This window comes from Pristis pectinata, chromosome 10, assembly GCF_009764475.1.
Source record: "Pristis pectinata isolate sPriPec2 chromosome 10, sPriPec2.1.pri, whole genome shotgun sequence".
Classification (NCBI taxonomy): Eukaryota; Metazoa; Chordata; class Chondrichthyes; order Rhinopristiformes; family Pristidae; genus Pristis; species Pristis pectinata.
The window spans coordinates 32,257,227-32,285,165 of NC_067414.1; the positions used below are offsets into that span (position 1 = coordinate 32,257,227).

General features: G+C 39.5%; 1 protein-coding gene across 2 annotated transcripts in view; it reads right to left on the reverse strand.

Annotated features, from left to right (window-relative positions):
* Nucleotides 1–27,939, reverse strand: part of map3k5 (mitogen-activated protein kinase kinase kinase 5) — a 122,827-nt gene that overhangs the window by 12,977 nt on the left and 81,911 nt on the right. For both annotated transcript variants that reach the window (XR_007957027.1, XM_052025054.1), the window contains exons 19-26: nucleotides 21,842–21,999; nucleotides 20,494–20,671; nucleotides 18,619–18,796; nucleotides 13,998–14,166; nucleotides 6,699–6,884; nucleotides 3,815–3,920; nucleotides 2,452–2,704; nucleotides 1,038–1,150 (exon numbers count right to left, since the gene is read on the reverse strand). Coding sequence is in view for 1 of the 2 variants with exons in the window: in XM_052025054.1 (XP_051881014.1) it covers nucleotides 1,038–1,150; nucleotides 2,452–2,704; nucleotides 3,815–3,920; nucleotides 6,699–6,884; nucleotides 13,998–14,166; nucleotides 18,619–18,796; nucleotides 20,494–20,671; nucleotides 21,842–21,999 (1,341 nt within the window). In the remaining variant the exon portion in view is untranslated. The remainder of the gene's footprint in view (nucleotides 1–1,037; nucleotides 1,151–2,451; nucleotides 2,705–3,814; nucleotides 3,921–6,698; nucleotides 6,885–13,997; nucleotides 14,167–18,618; nucleotides 18,797–20,493; nucleotides 20,672–21,841; nucleotides 22,000–27,939) is intronic.

Genomic DNA, 27,939 nt, shown 5'->3' on the forward strand with positions numbered 1-27,939 from the left:
CACATCTATCAGTTTTGTGAATATTAAACTTCCTCTGTGTAATGTCTTCCTACATAGAGTATCTGGCTGGATTACCTAGTACATTGAAAATAGATTACAAAATCTGTTCAGTGTTTATTATAGAATGTGAAAATTAGCCCTTGAAAAATATAGGGGACTCATTTGTCAATGAACTCTGGTGCTAATGCAAACTAAATATGTAGTGATGTAGATTGACTGCCTGTCTGTCTGAGGTCTCCCAGTGGAAGGGTTGCTGGTGCCCTTCCCCAGCCAATAAACTGATAGTGAACTTAAAAATAAATTATCATGAGAACCAAGGCCACAAACCATTCTGGGGGCTCCAGCTGGGTTCTGATTGTTGGCAGGCCAGTACATCATACTCAGCTTGTTGGCTCATGTGCAAGGGGAATGAGAACATTCCAAGATTATCATTCTCTCCTTGGTGGCCACATACCACTGACTGTGTGTAAGTAGAAGAGGACAGTACTCCCCCAAAAGATCCCAATGTAACATACTGAGAAGGCTGTCATCTGGCACAATTGATGTCTTTGCAGTCCTACAACTCTCTGTCAGTGAATTAGAGTGCAGCCAGAGCAGCTCTGTGGAATTTCATCATTTAGACAATATAGTTTGAGCAATTGGTGCGAATTTAGTCAAATAGGGAGGCTTATAGAAATAACAAGGTGCCGCCATCGTGAACCAATATTTAGCCAGTGTGACAATCATCTACAAGTACACATCCTGGTTCCACATCCCAACTTCAAATTTGCTTCCTTTTTTTCTGTATGCTGATTAGAGAAAGCAACTATCGATAATTCCCAAGTAAACCAGGCATGGCACGTTCAGACAACCTGGCCTGGCACCTCCCAATTCAAGAAAGAGGAATTCACTTTAGGGCCAAATGTTTTTCAATTGCACTTTTTGTTACCAGATTGAAACCAGCAATCAAGAAAGTAGGGGTGTAAACAGCATGTACATAAAAGGAACATGTAATCAAAATAATGCTTTTGTACAAGATCATTTTATTCAAGGATTACCTATTGGCTGTGACTTCAGTTTGAGCAATTTAATTTCTTGTTCCTTATCTTCAATGGCTTGATGAAGAAGGATCTGATAGTCCTTTTCTTTCTGAATGAGCTCTTCTAAAAGTCTGTAAATTAATGTAAAAACATTAGCAATGCTTTGTAAAATGCAGTTCCAATTTATCACAATTTGAAATCCCACATTTAACTCAACTTTTCCACTGGTTTACAGATTAGATTGCAACGTTTTAAAAAAGCACATATGCAACCAATACAAAGATTATCTGAGTGGAGATTTGCTTTGTTGAAATGAATTGAAGTTATTATTTTAGTGAAAAGATACATTGTCTATTATCCACTGTGGGAGCACATATTTGGGATAAACCATGGACTGAGTACACACTTTTAAAAGATACTGTAGTTCTACCTTAAGTTCTATTGTGGTCCTAATCCTACTGCCGCCTCACATAAAATTTAAGGGTCCTTTCAATTACATCAGATCATTTGACTTGGAGCTAAATTAAAACTAATTAATCAATGACTATTAATTTCTCACTCATTGCATCCACACCATCACTACCACTTCCCAAACAAAAAAAAATGAAGATGACCCTTCCCGATAGGAAATATCTATTTTCAAAGTGAAAAGCTATTGTAGAGTAAGCAAGGAGACATTGTTACTGATAATTGGCAATAGAATTGTTAAAAGCCATAACGTAACTAATAGAGCAAGAAATAGAATGAGGAAGACTTTCATATTGAGCTGTTGCAATCTGGAATGCATTGCTGGAGAGGATGATGGATGCAGGTTCAACAGAAACATCCAAAAGAGAATTGGACGAATTCTTTAAAAGAAAAATGATGGGATTTGGAAAAAGAGTGGGGCTAATAGTACAACAAATCTGCACTGAACAATGGAGCAAATAACCTCCTCTGTGCTATGATAAATCTACCAACTTCCATTGAAATATACTTTTCCTGCTATTCAAATTAATAAGAGAGATTTGACCAGTTGTGAAACAAGCCAGACTATTTCTATGCTGAGTAATATGATCCAAACTCTCTCCAATGACAGTGTTAACTTGTAAATCCCACACTATTGTTGCAGGCACCCCAAGTAGGTTACAAAACCCAAGCTTGCTATTGCACAGAAAGATTTTACAATTCAATTGTGGAAACATTGCAACAATTCAGTAATCTGCTGCTGAGTATTTGATTCTTGTATAAATGAAGATGGTTCAATTGTTCCTAGAATTTAAAATATAAACAATGAAAAGTCACTGACCAGAAATGTTATCTTTGCTCCCTCCACAGCTGCTGCCTGATTTGCTGATTATTTCTAACAATTTTTGTTTTATTTAATATATAAATACATGAAAATCAAACCAAATTAAATTCTTATTAAAACATTTGAAATAGAACGATTTACCTGCTGGTTTCTAATTTAAGCCTTCCCAATTGTACTGTCAGAGATCTGTGTATATACTGAGAGTCATGTGATATTGTTGAACTAAGGGTGCTCACACCCGAAGTTGGTATTCGGTCCTCATTCACAGCAATCGGCTGCTGAATTTCACAGCGGGATGGCTCATTGTGATTTTCATCATCATCATCCTCAACATCTGCTTCTTCTTGGTCTGCAGCATCACTCCCAGATGCAAGGCTGAAATGTGGTCTCAGTTCTGTATGAAAACAACATACTATGTCAACAGATTATCGTTCTGTCTGACAGCTGATGGGCTGAAGATATATGATTTTAAATCACTGAGTTGTGTTTCTGGTCTGCTTATTTCCAATCAAAGTTACATTCAATTGTAGCTCCTGCATGCAAAACAAAATAAATGTGGAGAATTTTATGTATGTGCTGGATTATTTTTAAGCATAACATTAATCAATATTTCCAGTTTGTAGATTGACACTTTGACAATTACAATAGGCCAGCTTGGATGTTTATCTGATTTCCTTTTACTGGAGTAAAAGTTAAGGTGAAAAATTGCAAAAAGACGCAAGAGCATTTCTTAGAAGAACAATTGCAAATGCCTTTTATTAATCCTGTTTTAGAAATCAATTTAAACTTCATTGTTAGAGAGATTTCATCTGCATGTGTTTTGTAGTTGGCCACTCGCCCAAGTAGGTGAGGCAGACATTAGTATTAAGGATGATGTGCATAGCTCTGGTATTCATAGGGCTACGGAAGCACTGGAGGAAGTGGATACGGGATTGAAATGGATGGTATCAGAACACAGCAGCTGCAATTATCAAGGAAAATGTAAATGAACAGCAGAAGTCTGGTGAGCTCTTCCCTTTCAGAGATCCTTTGATCTCCTCTCTCCAGTGGGGAGAGCCTACATCCAAGCATTCCATGATGGGCCAATATGATGTGTCATTGTGTCTAAAAAAGAGTCACTTACATAGTGATGTGAAATAGACAATATCAAGAAATCAGGGGGTCATACTACAAGTGCCCATCTGAAATTGCCCGTTTTACACCTGAAAGAAGTTAGAAGTTTGCTACAATGCTTCTGTTGTGCAACCAATTCAAAAATAGCAAAATGCCCTTTTAATTATTAATACAATTAATATTTCTGTTTAATTAACTCAGTTAATTCCATATAATGAGAAGCAACTTTTTAAAACATTGGCATAAAAGAGCTTCATAGTGGATTCTTTGTTACGCCATCTGGTGATAGTGGAAATACCAATTAGCTGAATTCATAGGGGTAGGATTACTAAAGTTTGAAGGCGAATAATTCTTAAATAGCCCAGACACCTGCTGGGACATAATGACTCACCAGGAACAAGAATAGTAATAGCTGTCTGCACAGCTTTGCGAATGATGTTGTCCAAAGCAAACATCCAGTGAGGTTTAATATTGTGAGTTCTCAAGACTTTATTTACCTAGTATCACAGAATAAAAAACAATTTTGTTAATATTTACTCTAAATCTCTTTGGTCACTACAGGAAGAAGGAAATGATAAAAAGAAATTGAACCTATACAGCATAGCAGTAAACAGAAAGTACATAGATTTTGTTTCATTTATTCTTTATTGGACATCTTGGCATTGCTGGCAAGGCCAACGTTGATTGCCCATCCCTAAATGCCCTCAAACCGAGTGGTGTGGCAGGCCATTTCTGAGGCCATTTTTGAGTCAACTGTATTTGTGGGTTTGGAAACATGTATAAACCAAACCATGTAAGAACGGCAGATTTTCCCCACAATGTTGAAAAGCAGTATGAAATTTTCTTTAAAGTGTTGTAAGAACATAGAAAACAGCTACCTGTTAACATTGAATTAAAAAGAGAAAATGCATGATAATCTGTGCCAGAAAGAAGAAATGTCAGCAATGAAGATACAACTTATCACCAGAAATGGATTCTCCAAAATACTGATGATAATTCTCTTTCAGATGCTAAGTGACCTAATGTGCATTTCCAGCATATTCTGCTTATTTACATAATTCACATAAAATGTTTATGTAATTAACAGTTATCTTTATGACAATTATTGTAAATTAATGGAGAAAAGGAAATTGCTGCTTGAAAAACCTCCACTTCTATTTTCTAAAAGCAAAAGAAAACTGTAGATGCTGTAAAATGGAAAATAAAACAAAAAATTGCTGGAAATACTCAACAGGACATGCAGCATCTGTGAAAAGAAAAACAGTCTTAACATTTCAAGTCCATGACTTTTCCAGTATTTTTTATTTTTATTTCAGAATTTCAGTATTTGCTTTTCAATTTCCAACAAGGAACCTCTTTCAATAAGTTGGCTGATATTTTTAAGAAGAGCTTGTTTAAAAGGGCTTATTTGAAATCTGCAATTAAAACTTTATTTATACAGCACAGTAACAGGCCCTTCCAGCCCAATGAGTCCGCACCGCCCAATTACACCCATGTTAACCTACTAACCCATATGTCTTAAGTTTTCAGCATTCAAAATATAAAGATCTGTGGGGCTGGGAACAAAGTTAATTTTCTGTCATGGTAGAGTTAGTGATAGACATCTTAAGTTGTAGAGAAAAGGGGGAGGAGCAGAGAGAATAAAAGGGGAAGTCTGCGATCCGGTGGAGGGCAGGAGAGATTAGATGACAAAAGTGGTGATGGACCTCCCTGAAAGAAGATGGTAAAAGCTAGTGAATAACAAAAGTCAGGTCTGGAGTGGGGTGTAAGTAGAAGAAAATGAATAAAATTTGAAAATTACCAGAAAATATTGAAAATTGTAATGGCCACTTATATGAAATAGCGAATTCACTACAGAGCCTGGAAGACTGTAACACACCTGGTCAGAAGATGAGGTGTGGATTCTCAAGCTTCCATTGGGTTTTGTTGGTCCAGTGTGGGAGGGAGGGGTCAGAATGAAAGTGAGTGGGAAATTTAAAGTACTAGGCAACAGTAAGCATCAAGTTGTGGATCTTGTGGAATTCTGCCTTATTTCATTGCTGGTGGTTTCCTGAGGCAATTTTGCATCATTAGGGGTTCACTTGCCTCAGACTGAGGAAAGATAAGGAAAACCTGGACATAAGAGTTTGCTGTGTTGTAGTTCAACTAATGATCAGTGCCGAAGATATTTTTCTTTTCCAATCATTTGACTTGCCAAGTACAATATTTTTCAGTGTCTTTCCCAGTAGATATATTTTGAAAATTAACCTTGAAATCCCCAGTATCAGCCAAAAATAAGCTACATTGACAGAAAATCCAGTTTGTCAAACAGCAATAATTGCAATATGGAACCTCGAGTGATTTTAAACAATAAGCCAGAAATTGAACTTAAATGGCAAATAAAACATTTCATATACCTGTAAGTGACTGTTAACATTGTTTGAACACATAGCTCATTTATATCAGACTCTTCCCCCTTAATCTTAATGGATGTGTGACCCCATTTAAACTGCACCTTTTCACCCCTCAAGGAAAGTCAATTGCATCTAAAAGAATAATCCATAAAAATAATCTAAAAACATATTTAATGACAAATAAGTTATTTTTGCTGGTATGTCTTGGTTATGAATATTATTTCAGTTATTCCTAGGAGACAGAAGACTTAATGTTTTAGACACTCAGGTGAAACATTTGGGACATTGAAGCTTGAAACCATATCTCTGACAGCTTCCTGAATTAGGTCTATTATCTAGAATAAGTGAAATTCAAAACCTGCAGATGCTGAACATCTGAGACAAAATTAAAATGTACTCAACATTTTCTGTTTTTATATCTGTATTATCCAGAATTTACTCATGGATTGATGAAATAATTTGACTTATTAAGTGAATGGGAGTCTTGGATTCACAAAGCAATGCAGTTTAATACCCCAGAGAGCGTGGTGGTCCTTGCTGGGCAAGCAGCAAGTTATATACCAATGCTTTGAACTATTGAGCTGTATGGTTTAAACTGGAATATCAGCATACTTACACACTTTTAAGACTGCATAAGCCTCGGTCTTATTAAACAATACTTCAGCATTTGATCATTATCAAATTACACCATTGCAGGATCATCCCCTTTTTTGATCAGCCAGTCTGGGGCGACAGATTAGAAGTGGCACACTAGGCAGAGTCCCGTAAACCCACACCCACTAGCAATCAGGCTGGTACAGGTCAAAATCATTTCACAGCCAGCGGACACGTGGACTTTCTCCAGAAATAATTTCACATTAAAATAAATAAAGTTCAACTTACAGCTTCTTGGAAACCAAACAGCACCACTTGAATTTGGTTAATGGCGTGGTTGTCAAAGTCCAACTCTAACTTCAGCCTAGAGAGTGTGGCTGAGATGATTTTGCGATCAGTTGATCTCACAAACTCCCTTAAACTAACAACAAGTGTGCAGATGTGCTCGGATTTCAGTTTTGGTACTTCAGAACCCTACAAATGAAGAAAACATGTAGAATGTACTTATTAGCTTTCCAAAAATTAACAAGCAAAGCTTTGCATTTATAGGCCCAGATTATCCTGTTCCAATAATGTTCATAGGAAAAGTGTTTGGGGAATATTGCATGCCTTTAAAGGAGGCTGATCCAATTGCCTGTGGATAAATTGATGGATAGAAATTTATGTTGACAGTTATGGGAAACTTTTTTGGGCAGATTTTCTCAGTGGTTGATATCTGGTAAAAATAAGTAAGCCAACTTGGAAAGGAAAATCTGTTCCACATGTTGTACAACTCAAAAAGTTAACTCCAGTTTACCAAACTAAACATTGTTCACATGTGGATAGCTTTGAGGTGACATATCTGACAGCTGAAGCTTGGAATTATATCTCTGTCAACTCTCTGTAGTCGGGCTTTACTACCCAGAATAAATAAAAATCAAAACCTGCAGGTGCTGGGAATCTGAAATAAAATCAGGATGTTTCCAGCATTTTCTGTTTTCATTCCTGTATTACCTAAACTCTGTTGTGAATTACCTAACTAATTTGACTTAATTAGTGATTGGGAGACTTGGATTCATGAAACGTTGCAGACTCATATCCCAATGAGTGTGGTGGCCCTTGCTGGGCAGACAGCAAGACACTTAACAATGCCTTTTACTAGTGAGCTAAATGGATTCAACTGGAATATCAGTATGCCCATACACTTTTGGGAATACATAAATCTTGGTCTTACTAACATATACTTAAGCACCATGAGCTTGGGTGAGTGATGGAGACACAAGAGACTGCAATGCTGGAATGTGGAGCAGCAAACAATCTGCAGGAGGAACTCAACAGATTGAGCAGCATCTCTGGGAGGGAAAGGAATTCTCGATGTTTTGGATCAAAACATCAATAATTCTTTTCCCCCTACAGATCCTGCTTGACCTGCTGAGTTCCTCCAGCAGATTGTCTGTTGGGTGAGTGATGTATCTCCTTACAAGGTGATGGTGATGGAGTTGATGGGGTGATGAAGATTGGGAGGGAGGTGGTGATTAGGGAGTAAAAGTTTATAGTCCATATATGCAAATGGAACTTCTGTAATTGTGTTGATTTTTCACGCGCTTGCTTTGTAAACTCCTAATCATGGTGCTGTGCTTCAGTCATTTAAATTTTCCCAAGTTTGAACAGATTTATGAGTATTTATTACCAGGTAAAATCTAAGTTTAGAAAGAATTTGACATATTTTGCAAGGTATATTATTTGTAATTCTTCTGGCGGGGGCCAGAAAACTCTGTTAAGGAACTGGAAGATGGTGTTTATGCTGTGCACCTCAGTGCTGCTATTTGCTGCCACCAACTGCACTGAGGATAAGTTAGGTTCTCAATGATGTCAGCATCAGTTAATGTGTGTGAATAATGTGTGAGAGATGTTGTTAGTTTTGAGGATCCAATGAAGCACCTTGATAAGTATGCTACAGCAGGAGAGCTTCAGCCTAGACACATTAACTCCAAACTCCTCAAGGAAATGTTTTATCTCATTAACAACATAATTTCTATGGATAGAATATGTCTTGTATATACATTTTCAGGAAACAAGGCTGCAGGCGGCACAAGCCATACAAAAGATATATCTCATGTAATGTATGTGAGCAAAGATAAACCTAAGTAACACCACAGAGGGTTCAAAGCTTTCGACTGTTGAGTTGGAAAGGGACCTGGGTGGAACAAACATGAATATATTAAGATTTACCATCAGTAAGGCAAAGCAAAAGCAAATGTTCTTCTTGGGAATCCATGGCAAAATGGGCAAGGCACAAGACAGGCTAATTCATTTAATGAATAGTGGGGCAGGCTTGAGGGGTTTTATGGCCCTACTCCTGCTTTTATTTCTTATTCAAGTCTAAATGAAGTATTAGGATGTATTGAAAGATATTATCCTTGGATAAAATCTCAGTTAGGCTTTGTGTAGATTAAAATGCATTTTGATCCTCTTACACTTTGAATGATTTGAAGGCTCCTGGAAAAGGTTCAGAGAAGGGCTGATTGCTCAAAGCCCCAAAGTTAGCATTATATGGTTAGGGAACTGGGCTTTTAAAATTTAGAAACATTTGATTGAGGATATTTGCTTGTTAAAAGATATAATAATAATGGATTAGACTCTGTCTCTGCAGATTACTTTGAGTTAGGTTGTTTAGAAAGAACTAGAAACAAAGAGCAAGGGCATGTTCAGGCATACAAAATTTGAAGCAGAGGAGAAATCATTTATTTTCATTCTGCATGGAATTAACTTGCTCCGTCAAGCACCAAAAATGAATTTGCTGGAATGGAGATGAACAAGTTCCTAGCTTTGTTTCTCCCATGAAGCAGCTCAGGGTTTTGGCTCCCCCAAAGATCAGGGAATGTTTGTAGTTAGAAGGCAATGGGGTCATCTTTCTCAGCTGTACTGTGGTATCTTTGGATAGGGTCACTTCGCTTTTTCCCTCACTGCCATTCTTGTTTGTGTTCATCTGGATTTACAAGGCATTTGACACAAGGAGCAAATCATCTAAAAAGGCAAACACTGAATAGCTGAGAATCTTCTGAAATGCATTAAAATTTACTTAGCCTAAATGGTGGCTTTGAAAGAGAATAAGTTGCCATGGCAGGAATGTGTCATGATGATCAGTGCCAAGACACTGCTCTTACAATGCATATAAATGAGGAGAAGCTGTACTCAGAGTCAAACTTGACTAAGTTTTGAGATGAAACCAAATTTGAGGGGGGGAGGTGAAATAGACAGAGTTAAATTTTAGTGCACCTCTGAAAACAAGTTCATACTCTGTGGATGAAAGGTGAACAGAGATTAAGCGTGAATACTTTTCACAGTGGGTGGTGAATGTATAGAGAGAAATAAATAGTACTGACAGCTTTAAGCCGATTTGAACAAACATTTGTAGTAGTGGTTGATTGAAAGTTAATACTTTTTGCAAGTGGCAAGATGAACTTTTTTTAAGTGAAGAACGAATAATTTTGGTTCCCAATTGAGTTTAATTCAATGTCAAAACTGAATAAAACAATTTCCATCTCTGGTATCTCCTTAGGGTTGTCTTTCACATTGAGATCTGGCCTTATTGTGCTTCCATATGGAATAACTTGAAATAAGTCCCTCATTGTTACCAGTGATGACAAGACATATCAAACTATTCAATGCTGAGAAGAAATTATATTTAAAATGACTGGCTTCAGAGAGTGAAAATGAAAATAATTCCAGATTTATTTCTTCTAAATTTCTGGTGACATTGCTCAAAAGTGATGTTATCAATGAGTAATACATTTGTTGTATTGAAACAGAGGTGAATTGATTTGAGCTCAGGACAATTCAATCTGTCCTGTCAAGAAATGAAAGGAGTGTGTATATAGTAACTGGGACCCACTGCATAATCCTTTTTAATACTGTTGTTCTGTAAGTACCAGCACTTTGCTGACATCAGTTTACTGCGTTTGAATTAAAAGCATGTGACAAACATGTGGAACAGCAGCTATATTGATGTCCTGCATGTGATGGCCTGGCAACTTTCCCAGCTCTTGTCTAATACTCAACTCTCAACAGCATTACTTAGGAGAGAGGTCACTAGGAATGTCAGTTCTTAAAATAACACTTCAGTTAACTGCTGCCTACACCTTTCATGTAAATAATGGTTCACCAGACTAGTTCCTGGAATGGCAGATTTGTCATATGAGCAGATATAAAGTAGGCTAGGCCTCCCTCACCTAGATTTGAAGACTGGGAAGTGATCTCATTGAAAAGTGTAAAATTCTTAAAGGTTTGACAGGTGGATGTTTCCCCTGGCAAAGGACAAGAAAATGGTGTTGAGGAAGAAGATCAGCCACAATCTTGTTGGATGGAAGATCAGGCTTATGGGCTGAATGGCCTATTCTTGCTCCTCTGCCCTGCTCCTAAGGAGGTCGTAGTGGAGTAGGCTCCCAAGCCCCTCGAGCCTGCTCCGCCATTCAATAAAATCGTGGCTGATCTGATCTTAACCTCAACTCCACATTCCTGCCTATCTGGGTAACCTTTCAACCCTTGCTTATCAGATCAATCTACCTCTGGCTTCAAAATGTTCAAAGACTTTTCATCCACTGTAATTTAAGGAAATGACTTATGACTCTCTGAGAGAAAACTATCTGCCTCACCTCTGTTAAATAGGCAACCCTTTATTTTTAAACAGTATATCTAGTTCTAGATTTTCACACAAGAGGAAACATCCTCTCCAGCTCCACCCCAAGAAGATCCCTTAGGATCTTACATATCTCAATCAGGTTGCCTTTTTCTCTTCTAAACCCCAGCAGATACACGTCTTAGTCAGTCCAGTCTTTCCTCATAAGACTATCCACCCATTCCAGGTATTAGTCCAGTAAGCTTTCCATGAACTGCTTCCAGTGCATTAACATCCTTCCTTAAGTTTGGAGATCAAAACTTTACAAAGTACTCCACAAGTGGCCTCACCATTGCCTTACATTACTGAAGCATTAAACCCCCCCACCCCATCACTATATTTGTATTTAATTCCTCTCGCCATGAACAATAACATCGCATTAGCTTTCCTAATTATTTGAGGTCCCAGCATGCCAGCCTTTGTGAATCACCCAGATTCCTCTGCATCTCAGAGCTCTACATTTATATAACATGTTTCTGATTAAGGGCCTTCAATCTAAAATGTTAACTGTCTCTCTCCTTCCACTGATGCCTGCCTGACCTAATGAGTGTTTCCACTAACTTAGGGAATATGTTTGTTTTTATATTCTTATGTTTTAATTATCTCCATATTTTTCTGTTATGTGTTCCTTTTATCCTCAAACAATACTTTTCTTATACTTTATAGCGCTTTACAAATATTGCTACTCCTGAGTAAGAGGAATATGGTCTGAATTGGTCTAGAACATAGAATATTACAGCACAGTACAGGCCCTTCGGCCCACGATGTTGTGCCGACATTTTATCCTGCTCTAAGATCTATCTAACCCTTCCTTCCCACATAGCCCTCCATTTTTCTATCATTCATGTGCCTATCTAAGAGTCTCTTAAATGTCCCTAATGTATCTGCCCCACAACCTCTGCAGGCAGTGTGTTCCATGATACCACCACTCTGTGTAAAATTCTTACCTCCGACATCCCCCTTATACCTTCCTCCAATCACCTTAAAATTATGCCCCTTTGTGTTAGCCATTTTCGCCTTGTGAAAAAGTTTCTGATTGTTCACTCGATCTATGCCTCTTATCATCCTGTACACCTCTATCAAGTCACCTCTCATCCTCCTTCTTTCCAAAGAGAAAAGCCCTAACTCGCTCAACCTATCCCCATCAGCTTTTAGTTTTCATTAACACAGAAAACTTCCAGCAAAAGAGCTCAAGATATTTATGATTTAAACAAAATATCATGTTCCACCATTAAGAAAATTACTCAACTCTCATTGTTTCCAGCTTAGGGACATCAATACTTCTCAATCAAGTTTTGTGGTGCAAATGGAGCATCCTGTATCAGTTGGCAATAATGACAAAGGAAAATTCAGGAATGGAGCAAGATGTTTTTAAGTGAGATACAAAAGTTAGCAGTACTTTTGTTTCGAGATTAGTGAACAAACTGGGGGAAACATTCCAAAAGTAGACGTGAAAACAGTGTAACTATGTAAACTGGGAGTGCAGAACGGTCAACGGACAATGCCAAAACAAATAAAACAAAATCTAAAGTATGGACATACTAGCCAGTACATTTCCCAATAAAAAAAACAAGGATATTGGAACAATTTTTGACTCAATTCTCTACAAATTTTCTTATGACACTGGCTGATTTTGAATGGGGATAAAGTAATGAATGAACTTCCGTTGTCTATGGAATTTCCAAAGGGGTGGGAGGGAAGGGTGGCAGGAGTAAAGTCGAGCAGCATCTGTGGGAGAAAAGGAATTGTCGATGTTTCAAGTGGAGATCTTGCATCAGGACTGAGAGTGGAGAGGGAAGGTAGCCAGTATAGAGGAGAGTGGTGGGTGGGTGGGTGGTGAGACAGGGGCCAGTAGGTTATTGGCGGACTGAAGAAGGATTAAGGATAACGGGGAGATAGAGCCAGTTGGGGGAGGGGGAGGGGTGGAGTTAGGAAACAGAGGAGGGTGGGTGATAGGGGGAGGCGGGCAAAACGAAAGGCAAATGGAGCCAGGTGGGGAGAGGGGAGAGTGAAGGTGGAGACAGCTGCTAGAGGTGATGAGCAGGAACACAAAGGCAATCAGTGCTGGAATCTGATAAGTAGGGAAGGTGACAATGGGAACCATTAGGGGAAAGGTGAAGGGCAAATGGAACCAGAACCAGATGGGGAAGGGGCAGGGAGAGACGGTGTGTGAAACGTGTGGGTAGTAAGGGAATGGTAGTAAGGGGGACAGAAATTGGTGATGGGGGCCGGGGTATGAGAAAGGGGACAACATTGGAAGGACTAGAGGTGGATCAGAAGGTGGGGGAGGGGGGGAACACCAGAGGTGGGGGTTACTTGAAATTGGAAAATTCAGTGTTCATGCCATTGGGTTGTAGGCTACCCAGGTGGGATATGAGGTAGTTGGGCCTCACCCTGGCAGTGGAGAAGGCTGAGGATGGACAGTTCGGTGTGGGAATGGGAAACAAAATTGAAATGACATGCAACTGGGAGCTTGGGATGGCCACTGCAGACAGACTGCAGGTGCTCTGCAAATTGGTCACCTAGTCTGCACTTGCTCTCACCAATGGAGAGGAGGCCATATCGGGAGCACCGAATGCAGTAGACGAGGTTGGAGGAGGTGCACGTGCATCTTTGCCTCACCTGGAAGGGCTGTTTATGTCCCTGGATGCTGGTGAGGGAGGAGGTGTAAATACAATGTGTAGCACCTCCTGCAGTTGTAGGGCAAAGTGCCAGGGGTCAGGGAGGGGTGAGTGGGTAGGGATGAGTAGACCAGGGATTCATGGAGGGAGTGGTGGAAGGTGGAAAGAGGTGGGGAGGAGAAGATGTGCCTGGTAAGAAGTGGGTGGGGCTATAACTAATTATCTGATTTTTTTGGAAGATCTAAAAATTAGGTGAAAATAATTTAAAATATAAACCATTTTATGTACGTTATGGAAATGTGTCTTTACCTGCATCAGAGATTCAAGCAAGTTCCTCACAACCTTGTCCTGATCCTCTGAGAGAATCCGGTGTAAAGTGGCCCTCCTCTCACTGTCTTTCTTCAGCATGAAGAACCCGGCATCCTTCTCCTCAGGTGATGGTGGTGCACTGTGATCTTCAAAATGGTCATCAGGGATACTGCAGGTTGGAACAATTAAAGGTGAGCAGTTTGAAGAAATGGGAAGGCACCTTCACGATAAACAAAAATTATCCCATGCAACTTGTTTGAACCTCAAAATCTCTTGACAGAAATCACTCATGTGAACTTCCTGCTTGGTGATATTAGTAAATAGAGACAGAATTCAGGAGCCAGTGAAACTTCTGGTCTCTGCCAACAACTTCCCAGCACCCTGATCCCTACAGAAATTGTGAACATGCATCATCCAGCTGAGAATGCACAATGTGTGCCAATACACAGCTCCTGCTGCTTTCAGTCTGAACACTACACTGTAATTTCTCTGTGGCCCTCTAATTAAATGGTCTCACAGACTTAAAAAGTATCAACAATTTACTGAGAGCAGTTTTAATGCCAAACTTCAACATTAGCCAAGGAATTCCTGCATCATTAAAATGTAGAAATAATAATTCAAGTTGAAAGGACCTGTTGCAACAGGCTCACAAATATCTCCTGGCAATTTTAATTGCTCTTTCTGGGCTTACAAGAGCAAAAAAAAACTACCAGCAACTAACAAGCTGCTGGAGGAACTCAGTGGGCTGAGCAGCATCTGTGGGAGGAAAGGAATTGTCAATGTTTTGGCTCTAAATCCTGCATCAGGAGAACTTACTAGCCTGTTGCCCACCACCCTGTGCTAAGCTTCTGGCTTCCCAGGCTGGTGGGTTTCAATGGACTGCCAATTCAATGCAGGCAAATCACTGTCAACCCACAGGCAGGTTCAGCTGGGTTCACAGACTGGCGTGGACCAGAACCAGCAACATTCACTTCACTGACACTGTATCAGCATGGGGCACAAACTGAATTGCTTTCTTGTGCAATTTATCCTTTTAAGTTAGAAATTAAATTATGATGGATTATGCTATGCTTTTTGAATATAGAATGAACTTCTAGAACATAGAACACTACAGCACAGTACAGGCCCTTTGGCCCACAATGTTGTGCCGACATTTTATCCTGCTCTAAGATCTATCTAACCCTTCCCTTCCACATAGCCCCCTATTTTTCTATCATTCATGTGTCTAAGAGTCTCTTAAATGCCCCTAATGTATCTGCCCCCACAACCTCTGCAAGGCAGCGCGTTCCACGCACCCACCACTCTGTGTAAAAAACTTACCCCTGACATCCCCCTTATACCTTCCTCCAATCACCTTAAAATTATGTCCCCTCATGTTAGCCATGTGTGAATTTTAATAACTATAAAATAGCACTGGAAATTATGTGGGGGATTGCAGGATCATTTGCAAGTGATTCTTTGAGGATAAAGCTACATTGGCTGGGAAAGCTAGAGGAGTTTTATTCTCCATTTAGGTCATGTTACATCCACCTGGTTTAATTCTGGTGTTGGATTCCCATAACATGAACATCTTGAAGTTCATCCAACATTAACATGGAAGGTTTGGTGGTGTAGCGATTAAATTACTGCAAAACAGTTTGTGTTCTGGACCACTGACCCAGAGATATGGGTCCGAATTGGCCATGACAGCTGGGAATTTAAATTCAAGTAAATAATAAAAATGACAAAAAACATTCTCAATAATAGTAACCATGAAACCACTGGACTTTTGTAAAATCATGTCTGCCTCAAGGAAATCTTCCATGTTTTCCTGGTTGGGCTCCAGATCCACTAATTATTGGCTGTTAACTGCCTTCTCAGTTCAGAAGCAATTGAGGATGGACAATTAGTTTTGGCATTTGCCAATGATGTCAAGTTCCCATGAACGAAAAAATAAAAGCATATAATTGAACTCCCTTTCACAAATTATTACAGACTGGTTATTCAGTGCTCCGTTATATTCATTACTTATCCCTCTTTTTTAAAACCTATTCATTTTTCAAGATCTGGGATTCGCCAACATTTATTGTCCACCTCTAACTGTTGGCGAGTTGTCATTTTGAACCACTGCAGTTCTTCTGGAGAAAGTCCTTCCATACTGCTGCTGGGCAGTGATAGGCAATATGTTTCCAGTATGTTGTATGACTTGGAAGGGAACCCACAGGTGGCAGTGTTCTCATCCACCTGCTCTCTCTATGTTCTTGGTGGCAGAGGGTGTGGGTTTGGGAGATGCTGTCAGAGTAGCCTAGCTGCATAACTGCAGTGCATTGTGCAGATGGTACATACTATAGCTACTGTGCACTGATAGTAGAGGAAATGGATGCTTAGGGTGGCTGATTTGTACTGCTTGATATTGAGTAGTTTTGCGGTTTCCCATCACACTCTTGACTTGGTGGTGAAAAGAGCTTGGGGTGATAGGATGTGATTTACTCACCATACAATATCCTATCTCTGACTTATTTTTGTCGCTCCAGTATTATCTAGTTGAGTTTTATAGTTAATGGTAACTTTCTAGATATTAACAGTGGGGGACTTGGTGATGGTGATGCCATTGAGTGTCAAGGGTAAGTGGTTACACTATTGTTGGAAATGGTCATTGCCTGGACTTTTAAGTCATATATGTTACTTACCAGTTACTTAACTAGTACAGATTTCCCCATTTAGACACCAGTCACAGGTGATTGTGAGGACCACTTTGCAAGCTTGACTGGGCTGGGAGTATCTACCTTGTCTGAATTCAGTGCCAAGTGATCTGTCCAGATTCATTCTTTCTCTACTTGAATGTAGCAGTAATGGTACAACTGAGGAGCTTGCTAGCCACCCAGAGTGAATGGGATGGTCAGTAGTTACAAATAGACCAGACTGAATAGAATGGCAGATTTCTTCCCTGAAGGACATTAGTGAATCTTAATCCAGTAGTTTTCATGGTCATCATTAACAAGACTAGTTGTTGTTTTTCCAAATTCCAGATTATTAACTGAATTTAAATTTCGCCGCTGTTCTGATGGGACTTGAATTCAGAACTTTAGATTGTTAGCCCAAGCATCTGGATTACTGGTCTGTTAATTTAATCTCCAGTGTAGCCTGTGAATTAATTTAGTCACCTTTGACCTACCGTTTATCTACCACTCAGTATTTATATAGGAAACACAGACATAAATTAAAATTATTTGTATTATTGCAAATGAAACATTTTAATTCCAATTTATTGTCAGAAAACATAGGCTAATTAACCATTAATTTTAATTAGATGGTAACAATTTTTGTACTTTGAATGTCTGAAATTGTTCCAGGAATGTCTGTTCATGATTTAAAATGCCAATGATGCCAATTTCATGAATAAACATCTGATGAATTGCTGATATGTTTAATGCTTTAACTAATGACTTCCTGTAAAGGAATTGTATATTAGCCTAGGAGCACAATCTTTAACGAATTCTTATGCATCAGACATTCAATTATGATTAACAGATGACTGCAATTCCTAATTACTATTGGGATTATAGACACTCATAATTAATATGGGCAAGAAGTAGATTATTTCAGAATGCAAGTTATAGCACCCAGCTCCAGAGATTCACAAGATAATCTATTTAACCCAAGCAATCATAAAATTGTCCTAGTTAGTATGCAATGCTTCACACTGATGAATTGCAGGCAACCCCCCATGTTACGGCCATTCAGATAATGGATATTTGCCCTTAAAGAATTCACTAACTGCTACCTAAAAATCTGAGATATGGAATAAAATTTGCTGTCAGGGAATTTATGTGAAAAATAAATAAATAAACAATTGTTTTAAACTCACGCTTCTTAACACATGCACAGGTGCGTAGTTACGTTAGTGACATCATTCAAGATGTTTTTAGATACACACATGAACTTGCAGGAAATGGATGGATATAGGTCATGTGCAGGCAGAAGGGATTTGTTTAATTTGGCATCATGCTCGGCACAGACTTCGTGGGCCAGAGATCCTGTTGCTGTGCTGTGTTCTATGTTCAATGTTCTGTGATGCGACTTCGTATTACGGAAAATCGTGATACGGCCCATTTTCTAGGAACGGAACCCCCTCCCCCCCATAATGCGGCGCATGTCTATATGTACTCACTGAGAACAGGGAACACAGGAACAATAGGTGAACAAGGTCAGTGAGCACAGGGAAATAGGCGAATGAGATCAAAGAGCAAAGGGACAATTGATAAATGAGTGAATGGAGGAAGTGAGGTTATAACAAACTGCACCATTGAATGACCTTCCACCTTGTTCTCCTTAATAAATGGTAATACCAGGCGGGTCGCATGCAAAATCTAGGGCACTAACAAAATTGCTCAATTTTTTTTGTGTTCTCTAATTTAGCAACTGTGGACAAGTATTAGTAAATGTACATGAAATGCAGGTACAGTTATCTTGACAGTCAGCTTACAAAAGTTTATGATGTAGTGAAAGCAGCAGAAGATAATGGTAAAAAGAAAAAGTGCTCTTAAGTAAAGACAATTTTACCCTTGTTCCTTAAAAATAAAATCAACAACACTGAAGTGGATGCAAATGGTTTTGTAAGAATAGCTGGTAGACTATTTACCTGAGAAGCAAAGGTCTTGTTGGTTTGCTCTCCTTTTCAATGCAGGATTTTGCCCTTACTTTGAAAAAGAATGGATCCTGCTTTAAGTCAGAATCTGGTGATACTGAGCCAAATTCACTGCCACTACTCAATTCCTCCACAACAACTGGAACCGGAAGGGATATACTGCGAAGATAATCTGTATTGGAAATAAACAGAATAATAAGAAAATAGAACCTTGGGAGATGCTAAACATTCAACTTTTCCAAGAAAACAAGAATGTGCATATATATACCACTGTTCTTTGAAACTTCCCACGTGTTTCCATGTGATTCAGCTGCCCCCAAGCTTCCTGCTGTTTAGTAATAATCATCCCTATAATTCCATTCTTTACGTTGTGGAGTTCAACTGCAACCTGATTTTAAAACGTCTTGATGAAGCATTAGGCTGGATCGCACTGAGAGCTAGCTGGTAATTCTGGTAGAGAATTGTCACTTAGCTGCCGCATGCTCATCAGCACATTCCATACTTGTACATCGGTACACTTAAATGGAAGCATGATGGTTCCAGCATCTGTAACATTCTTAGCTGGAGCACTGAACATACTTCTCATCTGCCCCTCCTCTTGATGCGGACCAGAGCCAGCACATTTAGGGTGGCCCCATTCATTTTAATAGGCTTGCCAACCTTTGTTAGAAAGATAAATGCATGTAAGATTTTTGCTTATAGTTATTTCTCTTTATATTTATTTTTAATCTGTTTTTAATTGGATTTATCATTTAATTTATTTAATTATTTGAATCGATTTCACAGGCTAACAACTGCACAATACCAAACAACTACAATACAATAAAAGTTGTATTAACAAAGGGTGCATTTTTAACAGTAGACAAATCAGTGAGGCATCCATCCCTTTATGGTATGATTCTGGCAAAATGGCCAGACTTGGCATTTCTTTAAAAACAAGGAACAGCAAAAACAAAGGAATGGCAAAGCGCATTGTTATGTTCAGTAGAAGTAACGATGATCATATTGAGAAACAGAATGGTTTCTTCCATATTGCCCGAAATAAGATTTCATAAAACCTCTGGATCTCGAGGACAACTTGTACTGAGGACACATCCAAATTAATTAAGAGCTTCCTGCAACTTAAAATGTGAGAATACACAACATAAATCAAGTTGAGTGCTCACACTAAATGTGCAAGGGATAAAAAGTATGGTGGGAAATGGGTATTCCAAACAGAAAAGGTATATTTGGAGATTTTTTCACATGCTCAGGACATCCGAAAGCAATATGTACCAATTAATTACTCTTGAAATGTCATCACTATTGTTTTGTACATAAACAGAACAATTAGCAATGAGATTAATAACCAGTTAATTTGTATATTGCAGGATAAATACTGATCAAAAATAGTGAGAACTTCTCTTCACACCCCACCATCCAAATCCTGTCTCTTTTAAATAGTATAATGAGATCTTTTAAGTCCACCCAAGATGGGGCCCCAGTTTAACAACCTATCTTATTTACTTCTGATATATAAGTTAGTTGGGGTAAGTACTGTATGTCTGTTAGTCTTTCAATTCTTTCCTATAAATTGGGGAAAATAGTTACATATGCAAAAAACAGTCACCACTAAAACATTTCCCATGAACCAGTAAATCATGTAATTAATGAAAATGCTAAGTTACCAATTTGTTTGAAATGACTGAAATATTCAGAACATTTTTAAATTTTCAGTTGAATTATCTTGAATCCACTTCTTATTGGCACAGCGTATTAAAAAACAGCTATGAAGATTGAAAAGTTGGGTTGAAAAAATATACAAAAGCTCACTGTATGAACTACGAGAATGGTACAACAATGTGAGCCTAGTGTTTCTGATTTGTTTACCTTGTTGTTTTAATGGGGTCTTTTTCTTCTTGCTGGTAACCTTCAGGAACTCGTCTGATAGCAACTCTGCAGCAGTAGCACGTGCATCGGGTTCTGGTTCAAAGCAACGAAGAATGAACTCTTTGGCTTCTGGTGACATGGATTCTGGAATATCTGGATGAATTTTAAACATTCCAACCTACAAAAAAGTATGCAATACATAGAAACAATTGTCTCTTGTTTTGGCAAAATACACTTTGGAGATCTTGACTTGATAATTAATGGAAGTCAATGCAATGACATTAAAATAGTTCAGCAGGTGAATGAGCTGTTAGAATGAACTTATCATCGTTGCCCAATATTGTCGCCTCTTTCCCAGGGTGCCAATGCTTAAAACAAGAGGACATGGCTTTAAGGTATTGGGTGGGAAGTTCAAGGGAGATGTCAGAGGGACGTTTTTCACCCAGAGAGTGGTTGGTGCATGGAATGCGCTTCCTGGGGTGGTGGTGGAGGCTGATACATTGGACAAGTTCAAGAGATTGTTAGATAAGCATATGGAGGAATTTAAGTTAGAGGGATATGTGGGAGGAAGGGGTTAAATAGTCTTAGGTGTGATTTGAAGGGCGGCACAACATGGTGGGCCAAAGGGCCTGTATTGTGCTGTATTGTTCTATGGTTCTATGGTTAATCAAGTCATGAGATTAAATTGCTGCTCATGGGTTAGCTATTTGAATGTTGGAGGAAAATGCTGGACTTCAATTCTAGAGAAACACGAGCAGTATTAAATGGAGAGGGATTCTGTTGTCCAGACCAATAGGAATAGCTGCTGCAGGTCCACAGAAGATTGAGCCCAAGCAAAAAAAGAGGAACTCAGGGCACATCACAGTAAAGTACCCAACTTGTTTTCTGGTTGGAGATCAGAGGCAGGTTGAACATACAACATATAGAAGATTTAGTTATCTTCTGGAGGAAATCACATTCTGCCCACCTCTACAGGACTAACACATAAGTTCACATCGAGTGTCTTTGACCTGAGTGTTAACTGTTTTCTTTTCAAAGATGCTGGCTGTCTTCCAGTGTAGTTTTACCATTTTACTTATTTCTGGCATCTGGAGTTTTTGGCTTTTCTGGATTATTCCAATTCCTGTGGTTAATCTCCCTTTTACTCTGATTACCTTATGACAGTTGTTCATTGTTTAGTCCTGAAAAGAAGCTGGGGCTGGAGAGTGTCAACTTGTTCATTCTCACTGCTGATTTTGAGTGGTCTCTTCTGCGTATTCAGCATCTTCTGTTTAATTGCAACAACTTTTCTGATTTGCACAAGTTTGAACAGTTTGTTCATTAGCCTGCATTCACTTCAATAGCTTACCTTAAACATAGCAGCCTGAGGTTCTCCCAGTTCATAAAATGGAGGTTTCCCTGTGGCCATCTCAATAATTGTACATCCCAGTGACCAGATGTCAGCAGGTTTCCCATAACCTCTCGGTCCTTTGTCTATTATCTCAGGGGCCATGTACTGAAGCGTTCCTGAACAGTAAAGTAAAAAGAAATTCAACCTCATGCAGAAAGGTTAATTTGCCTGCATTTTTCCCCTCTAAATGTGTTTCAGGAAGAGGAGAGCAGTGGTGAAGCCTCCTCTGTTGCTTTTCACCAACTGGCCTGAGACAAAAGCCTTCATTGTGAATTGTAGCACTTACACAGCATCAACAACAACCTTGCTGTGTGTACTAGGTCACATGTAGATCACTCTGGGTGAGGAATACCGGTTTCATAACTTTCTAACAACCCTTTCCTCTCTTTCTCCATCTCTCTCACACACATATTAAGTGTGCAGACTCAAGCTTCTACTTGATGGCAAATGTAACATCACATGACAGATTGAACATTGTGTAACAGTCTAATCTTCACTTCTCTCACTTGCTCATCCTTGCCTTGGAATCCCATCAGCTCCTCCATCACTATCCCCTCCCACCACTTCCTCTCCCCATCACCTTGTAAAATATACTGAATGTTCATGCGAGAAAGCCTGCTCCCGTCTGCATGCAGTTGCAAGCTTATGTCACTATGTGTCACTGCAGAGTGACCTAAATTTCTGGGTCACCAGCCATGTTAGTATAGTTTAGTAAAGGTACAAATCTTGGCTTTTGGAGGGGCACATTGAACGTGCATGTACCTGAAGCACTAATGAGAGGAAGGAATGTGCTCTGCAAATGTTACAACCCTTTCAAACTACAGTCTCCTGCTTGACCCCACACCTGAGCAGACTTTCACTGGGTATATTCACGGGAACCTTCAGGGGCTCCAGCATGTACCCAAGAAACTGTATTAACTGCCATTGTCTATTAACCTTTTACTGTCCCCAGAACTTTGAACATCACACTGGTCGTACCCCATCATTACTCTGAGATTGAGACTTTTGTCAATCTACCTCCACAGCTCAACATCCTACTTCTCCCAAGTAAATAAGCATTGTGCCTTATTTACAGTAAGATACTCATCCCATCAAATATTTGGACTTCCCCACTCTGAACAATGAAGAATTACTTGGACCTACTGCCCAACAAGCAACATTATGGAACAATCCTTCCCTTCCCCCTTCCACCCCATTTAGGGAGCTCCATCCACTCCACCCCCAATAATGCAGTATCCATGCGTTCCTTTTCCACCAAGCAGAATCTCCAGCCACTCCAAAAGTTGTCACAGTAGCTTCTGCTCCCACTTCTCCTATCACTTGCTCACCCTTAACTGAGAATTCTGTCAGTCTGCGCAACCAGCTTCACTTGCCCTGAGAACTCTTAAAAGCAAATTTTAGCTCATGGAGTCATAGCTTCAGCCCAACTTATCCATGCTGACCAAGATGCCTTCCCGAGTTAGCCCCATTTGCCTGTGTTTGGCCCATAAGTTTTCCCAAGCTTTTGCTATCCATGTACCTCTCCAAATGTCTTTTAAACATTGTAATTGTCCTCGCATATACCACTTGCTCTGGCCGCTAGTTCCATATACCCACCACTCTCTGTATGGAAAAACTTGCTCCTCAGGTCTATTTTAAATCTTTCCCCTCTCATCTTAAACCTATGTTCTCTCGTTTTAGGCTCCCCTATCCTGGGAAAAATACTGTGACCATCCACTTTATCTATGTCCCTCATGATTTTATATACCTCTCTAAGATCACACCTCAGCCTCTTTCGCTCCAGAGAAAACAATCACAGCCTGTCCTTAGCTACTGAACATGCCTGCCTCACACCAAGCACTGTCAATTCTTGCTTCTTCTGCTCATCAGTATCTCCGCCTCTCTCACATCCCACCTCGCACAGAAAAATCTTTCCAGTATTCCTTATACCTCAACCCTTTGCTTTGTACTCTTTGGCTATACTCCCCAAATTCCATGTTGCATCATCTTCATGCCTATATTTTTCAGTGCTTTTTGAAAATTGATCTTTATTACATATCTACTTCATTTTCCCCTGTATGATCTGGTATTTTGAAATCTCTTCGGAGTTGTCCTGATGTTATTCCAAGTGGTTAGCAAGTTTACCTCATACCTCAGTAATTGCCAGAAGATGAAGTTACCTGGAAATTCTAGTGTTATATTTTTACATGTTATGCAAGAAATTTTTTACCAAAAAGCCAATTGTTTTTAAATTGCTGAAATTGACTTTTTTTGTTCTAGTTGTGTTCTTTCTTGTAAAAATTGTGTATAATTTATGTTTAATTTATGTTTTTCTTGTGAATGCTGCTTATATGATGTTATGTGCCTGTGATGATGCTGCAAGTCAGTTTTTCATTGCACCTCTGCATACATATACTTGTGCATATGACGATAAACTCGACTTTGACTTTGTTAGATCAGATTGGGTACTTGCTGGGCCAGTCACATGGATTGCCATAGAATCCAGGCCACTCTTGCAGAAGCAGGACTGCACAATGCATTTGAGGCCTGTACTTTCCAGCAAAAGTCGATTTTCAAGTGATGGTTAGGGCTCCGGTCAGGATGAGTAAAAATGCATCCAAAAGAGGGTTGACCAAACTCTGATAAAGTTAAGATAATGAACAATGCGGCCTATGAGAAATTTAGCAACAAAAACTTGAGGCTAAATGTTCTTTGAAGATATTTGATAAATAGATTCACATTGCATATGTTTCATGCCGTGCATTGATTTTGAATGTTAAGAAACGTTTTTAAAACATGATGCATGGTGTTCCAATAAGAGAACCATTTTCTCTAACCTCATGAAAAAGCAAATGTTATTTTGTGATATTTATAGATGACTTGTTGTGATATTTATAGATGACTTAGATGAGGGGGTGGAGGGCTGGGTTAGTAAGTTTGCGGACGACACTAAGATAGGTGGTGTTGTGGATAGTGTGGAGGGCTGTCGGAGCTTACAGAGGGATATTGATAGGATGCAGAGCTGGGCTGACAAGTGGCAGATGGAGTTCAATCCGGAGAAGTGTGAGGTGGTACACTTTGGAAGGACAAACTCCAGGGCAGAGTACAGGGTAAACAGCAAGGTACTTGGCAGTGTGGAGGAGCAGAGGGATCTGGGGGTTCATATTCACAGTTCGTTGAAAGTTGCCTCACAGGTGGAAAGAGCAGTTAAGAAGGCCAATGGGATGTTGGCTTTCATAAGTCGTGGGATTGAGTTTAAGAGCCGCGAGGTTATGATGCAGCTTTACAAAACTCTAGTTAGGCCACATTTAGAGTACTGTGTTCAGTTCTGGTCGCCTCATTATAGGAAGGATGTGGAGGCATTGGAGAGGGTGCAGAGGAGATTTACCAGGATGCTGTCTGGATTGGAGGGTATTGAATATGAGGAGAGGCTTAAGGTGCTAGGGCTTTATTCACTGGAAAGGAGGAGGATGAGAGGAGACATGATAGAGGTATATAAAATATTGAGAGGAATAGATAGAGTAGACAGTCAGCGCCTCCTTCCCAGGGCACCAATGCTCAAGACGAGAGGTCATGGCTTTAGGGTTATGGGTGGGAGGTTCAGGGGAGATGTCAGAGGGAGGTTTTTCACCCAAAGAGTGGTTGGTGCATGGAATGCACTGCCTGGGGTGGTGGTGGAGGCAGATACATTGAACAGGTTCAAGAGCTTGTTGGATAGGCATATGGAGGAATGTGAGATAGAGGGATATGCGGGAGGAAGGGGTTAGGTAGTGTGAGGGTGGTCTGATGGACAGCACGACACGGTGGGCCGAAGGGCCTGTTTTGTGCTGTATGGTTCTATGGTATGGTTCTATGGTACTTGCAGTATAATCCATATCGGTACAAATGTCCCTGACTGTAAAATTCACCTTGACTAAAGACAAAATAAACAAATTGCATTTAATTCCCCAAATGATCCCTCTCCCCCCACCCCCAAAATGTGCAGCAAATTCCATGCAGAGACGTCGGCACATTTCTTATTTTTGAATGTGAATGTCATTTATAAAAAAAATAACAAATAGAATAAGAAAGAAATCTGCTAAAGACAAACATATGGAACAGCACGTTCCTGTTGTGAAACCCTGTGCAAATCAGGAGATTCAAGTGACAATCTAATCCTGGCCTGTTATATTGGCCAAGGTTAAAGATTTTCTCTGATTTATATCCGACAAACTCAAAAATTGGTTTGTAAAGGACAGGTTTGTAATTTAGTTACATTTAATGAACTATGGAAATCTTCCCACTGAACCACAATAAGAAAAGTTACTATTTACATTTCTTTTAGGTTGAAGAACCAGATCATTAAAGTATTGTTTGTATTGTTACATGGACTACTGTGGAAAAAAATTAAGCCAACTGCTTAAATTAATCCTGGTATTGGTGATTTTCCAACTACTGTCCATCGGCTTTATGAAGAAGGATGTACAATTCAGATTATGTAAAAAAAAACATCCATCATACCTGCAATAACTTAAATAAAACAAGATAAATCCCTCAGAATGCATATGCAAAAAATTAGCAACTTATTTTAGTTCACAGCCTGTAAGATATCAACTAGAACCGTGTTCTCCATTTGGTTTCCATCGCATTTCAGAACCAGAAATCATTGTTAAAAAATAAGGGGGTTACCCATTTAAAGGAGATACTTTTTTTCTCTCAAAGGGCTGCAGTTCCTTGGAATTGTCTTCCTCAAAGGGTAGTGGAAGTAGAGTCTTTGAATATTTGTAAGGCTTGATAAGCAAGGGAGGGAAAGTTACAGAGAGTAGGCTGGAATGCAGAACTCAGTTCACAATCAGTTCAGCTATGAACTTATTAAATGGCAGAGCAGGCTTGAGGGTTGAGAGGCGCACGCCTGCTTCTACTTCGTATGTGTGTATGCTGATATGTTCGAGGCATGGTTGGCTGTAATACAGGACAAAGAAAACAGGAATGACGGAAGCACAGAAGTCAATTGCTGGAATTATCCAACAATTTTGTCCTTTTGAATAATCTCCTTTGTTGTGCAACTATGCCTACTTCTGTTCCGCAACTTTGCCTACTTCTGTTCCTATCATTGGCAATAAGGAAGCAATTTGTGGAAATTCACCAGATTTCATAAATTTATTATCATAAGTTACGTCAGTATCTCAGCTGCATACACATGCAGTTTGCATGCCATTACTCTGGAGCATGCCTTAGTAGGTTACCAATGAAAGATTGGATGAAAATTATGAAGAAGCTGTACAAGTGCCCACTTAACCTCATTGATTAATTATTTGCATCATAATCACTCTATGATATTCACAAAACCACTTTGGGGAAACACATTCAGGCAAAAAGTTTTCAAGGCCTGGCCATGCTACCCTTGAAGTTGCTAACACATGGTAGTGATGACTCAGGGAGACTTGATTAAGTTTCCCTTCTGTCCTTGGAGCAGAAGATCTGGATACTGCTGGCAGCAGGGATGGTAACTGATGACCAGAACTTGTGGGCCCAGAAATTATACCTTGAGCCACAATCTATTTCAGCATTATGCCATAACCACCACTTCCAAGTCATTTCATATCACTCTGGAGAGTTAATTAGGAATTTCCTGTTCCGTGTCACACCTGTGCATCTCATGAGATTTCAACATCTGATCTCCAATGAAATGACGACAATCTCTGTGCAACTCTTCTTTGAAGCATTGTGGGGAAAATTGCTTGTGGCCACTCCTGGGATAACAAGTGACTTTATGGCACAGGGGTGGAGAGGGATCCCACTAGGTCAGTTCTATGCTTACCTTTCATCCTCAATACTTCCCCCTTCCTCCCAATGTACAGACACCGACAGTCATTGACATCCTCCCAGACCAGTGATGGCATTGTTTTACTTGGAGAGGTTTTCTCGGTTAATTGCCGGAATATTAATAAGTTGAGGTATACCTTGTTAGATCATTCGATTAGTGTGAAAGGCCCAAATGGTCATAACGTGTCACCTATGATGCATTGCAATCTTGAAAATCTTACTACCATAAGCATTCAAACAGGGGCATTTGGCAAGGTGCCACATTAAAGGCT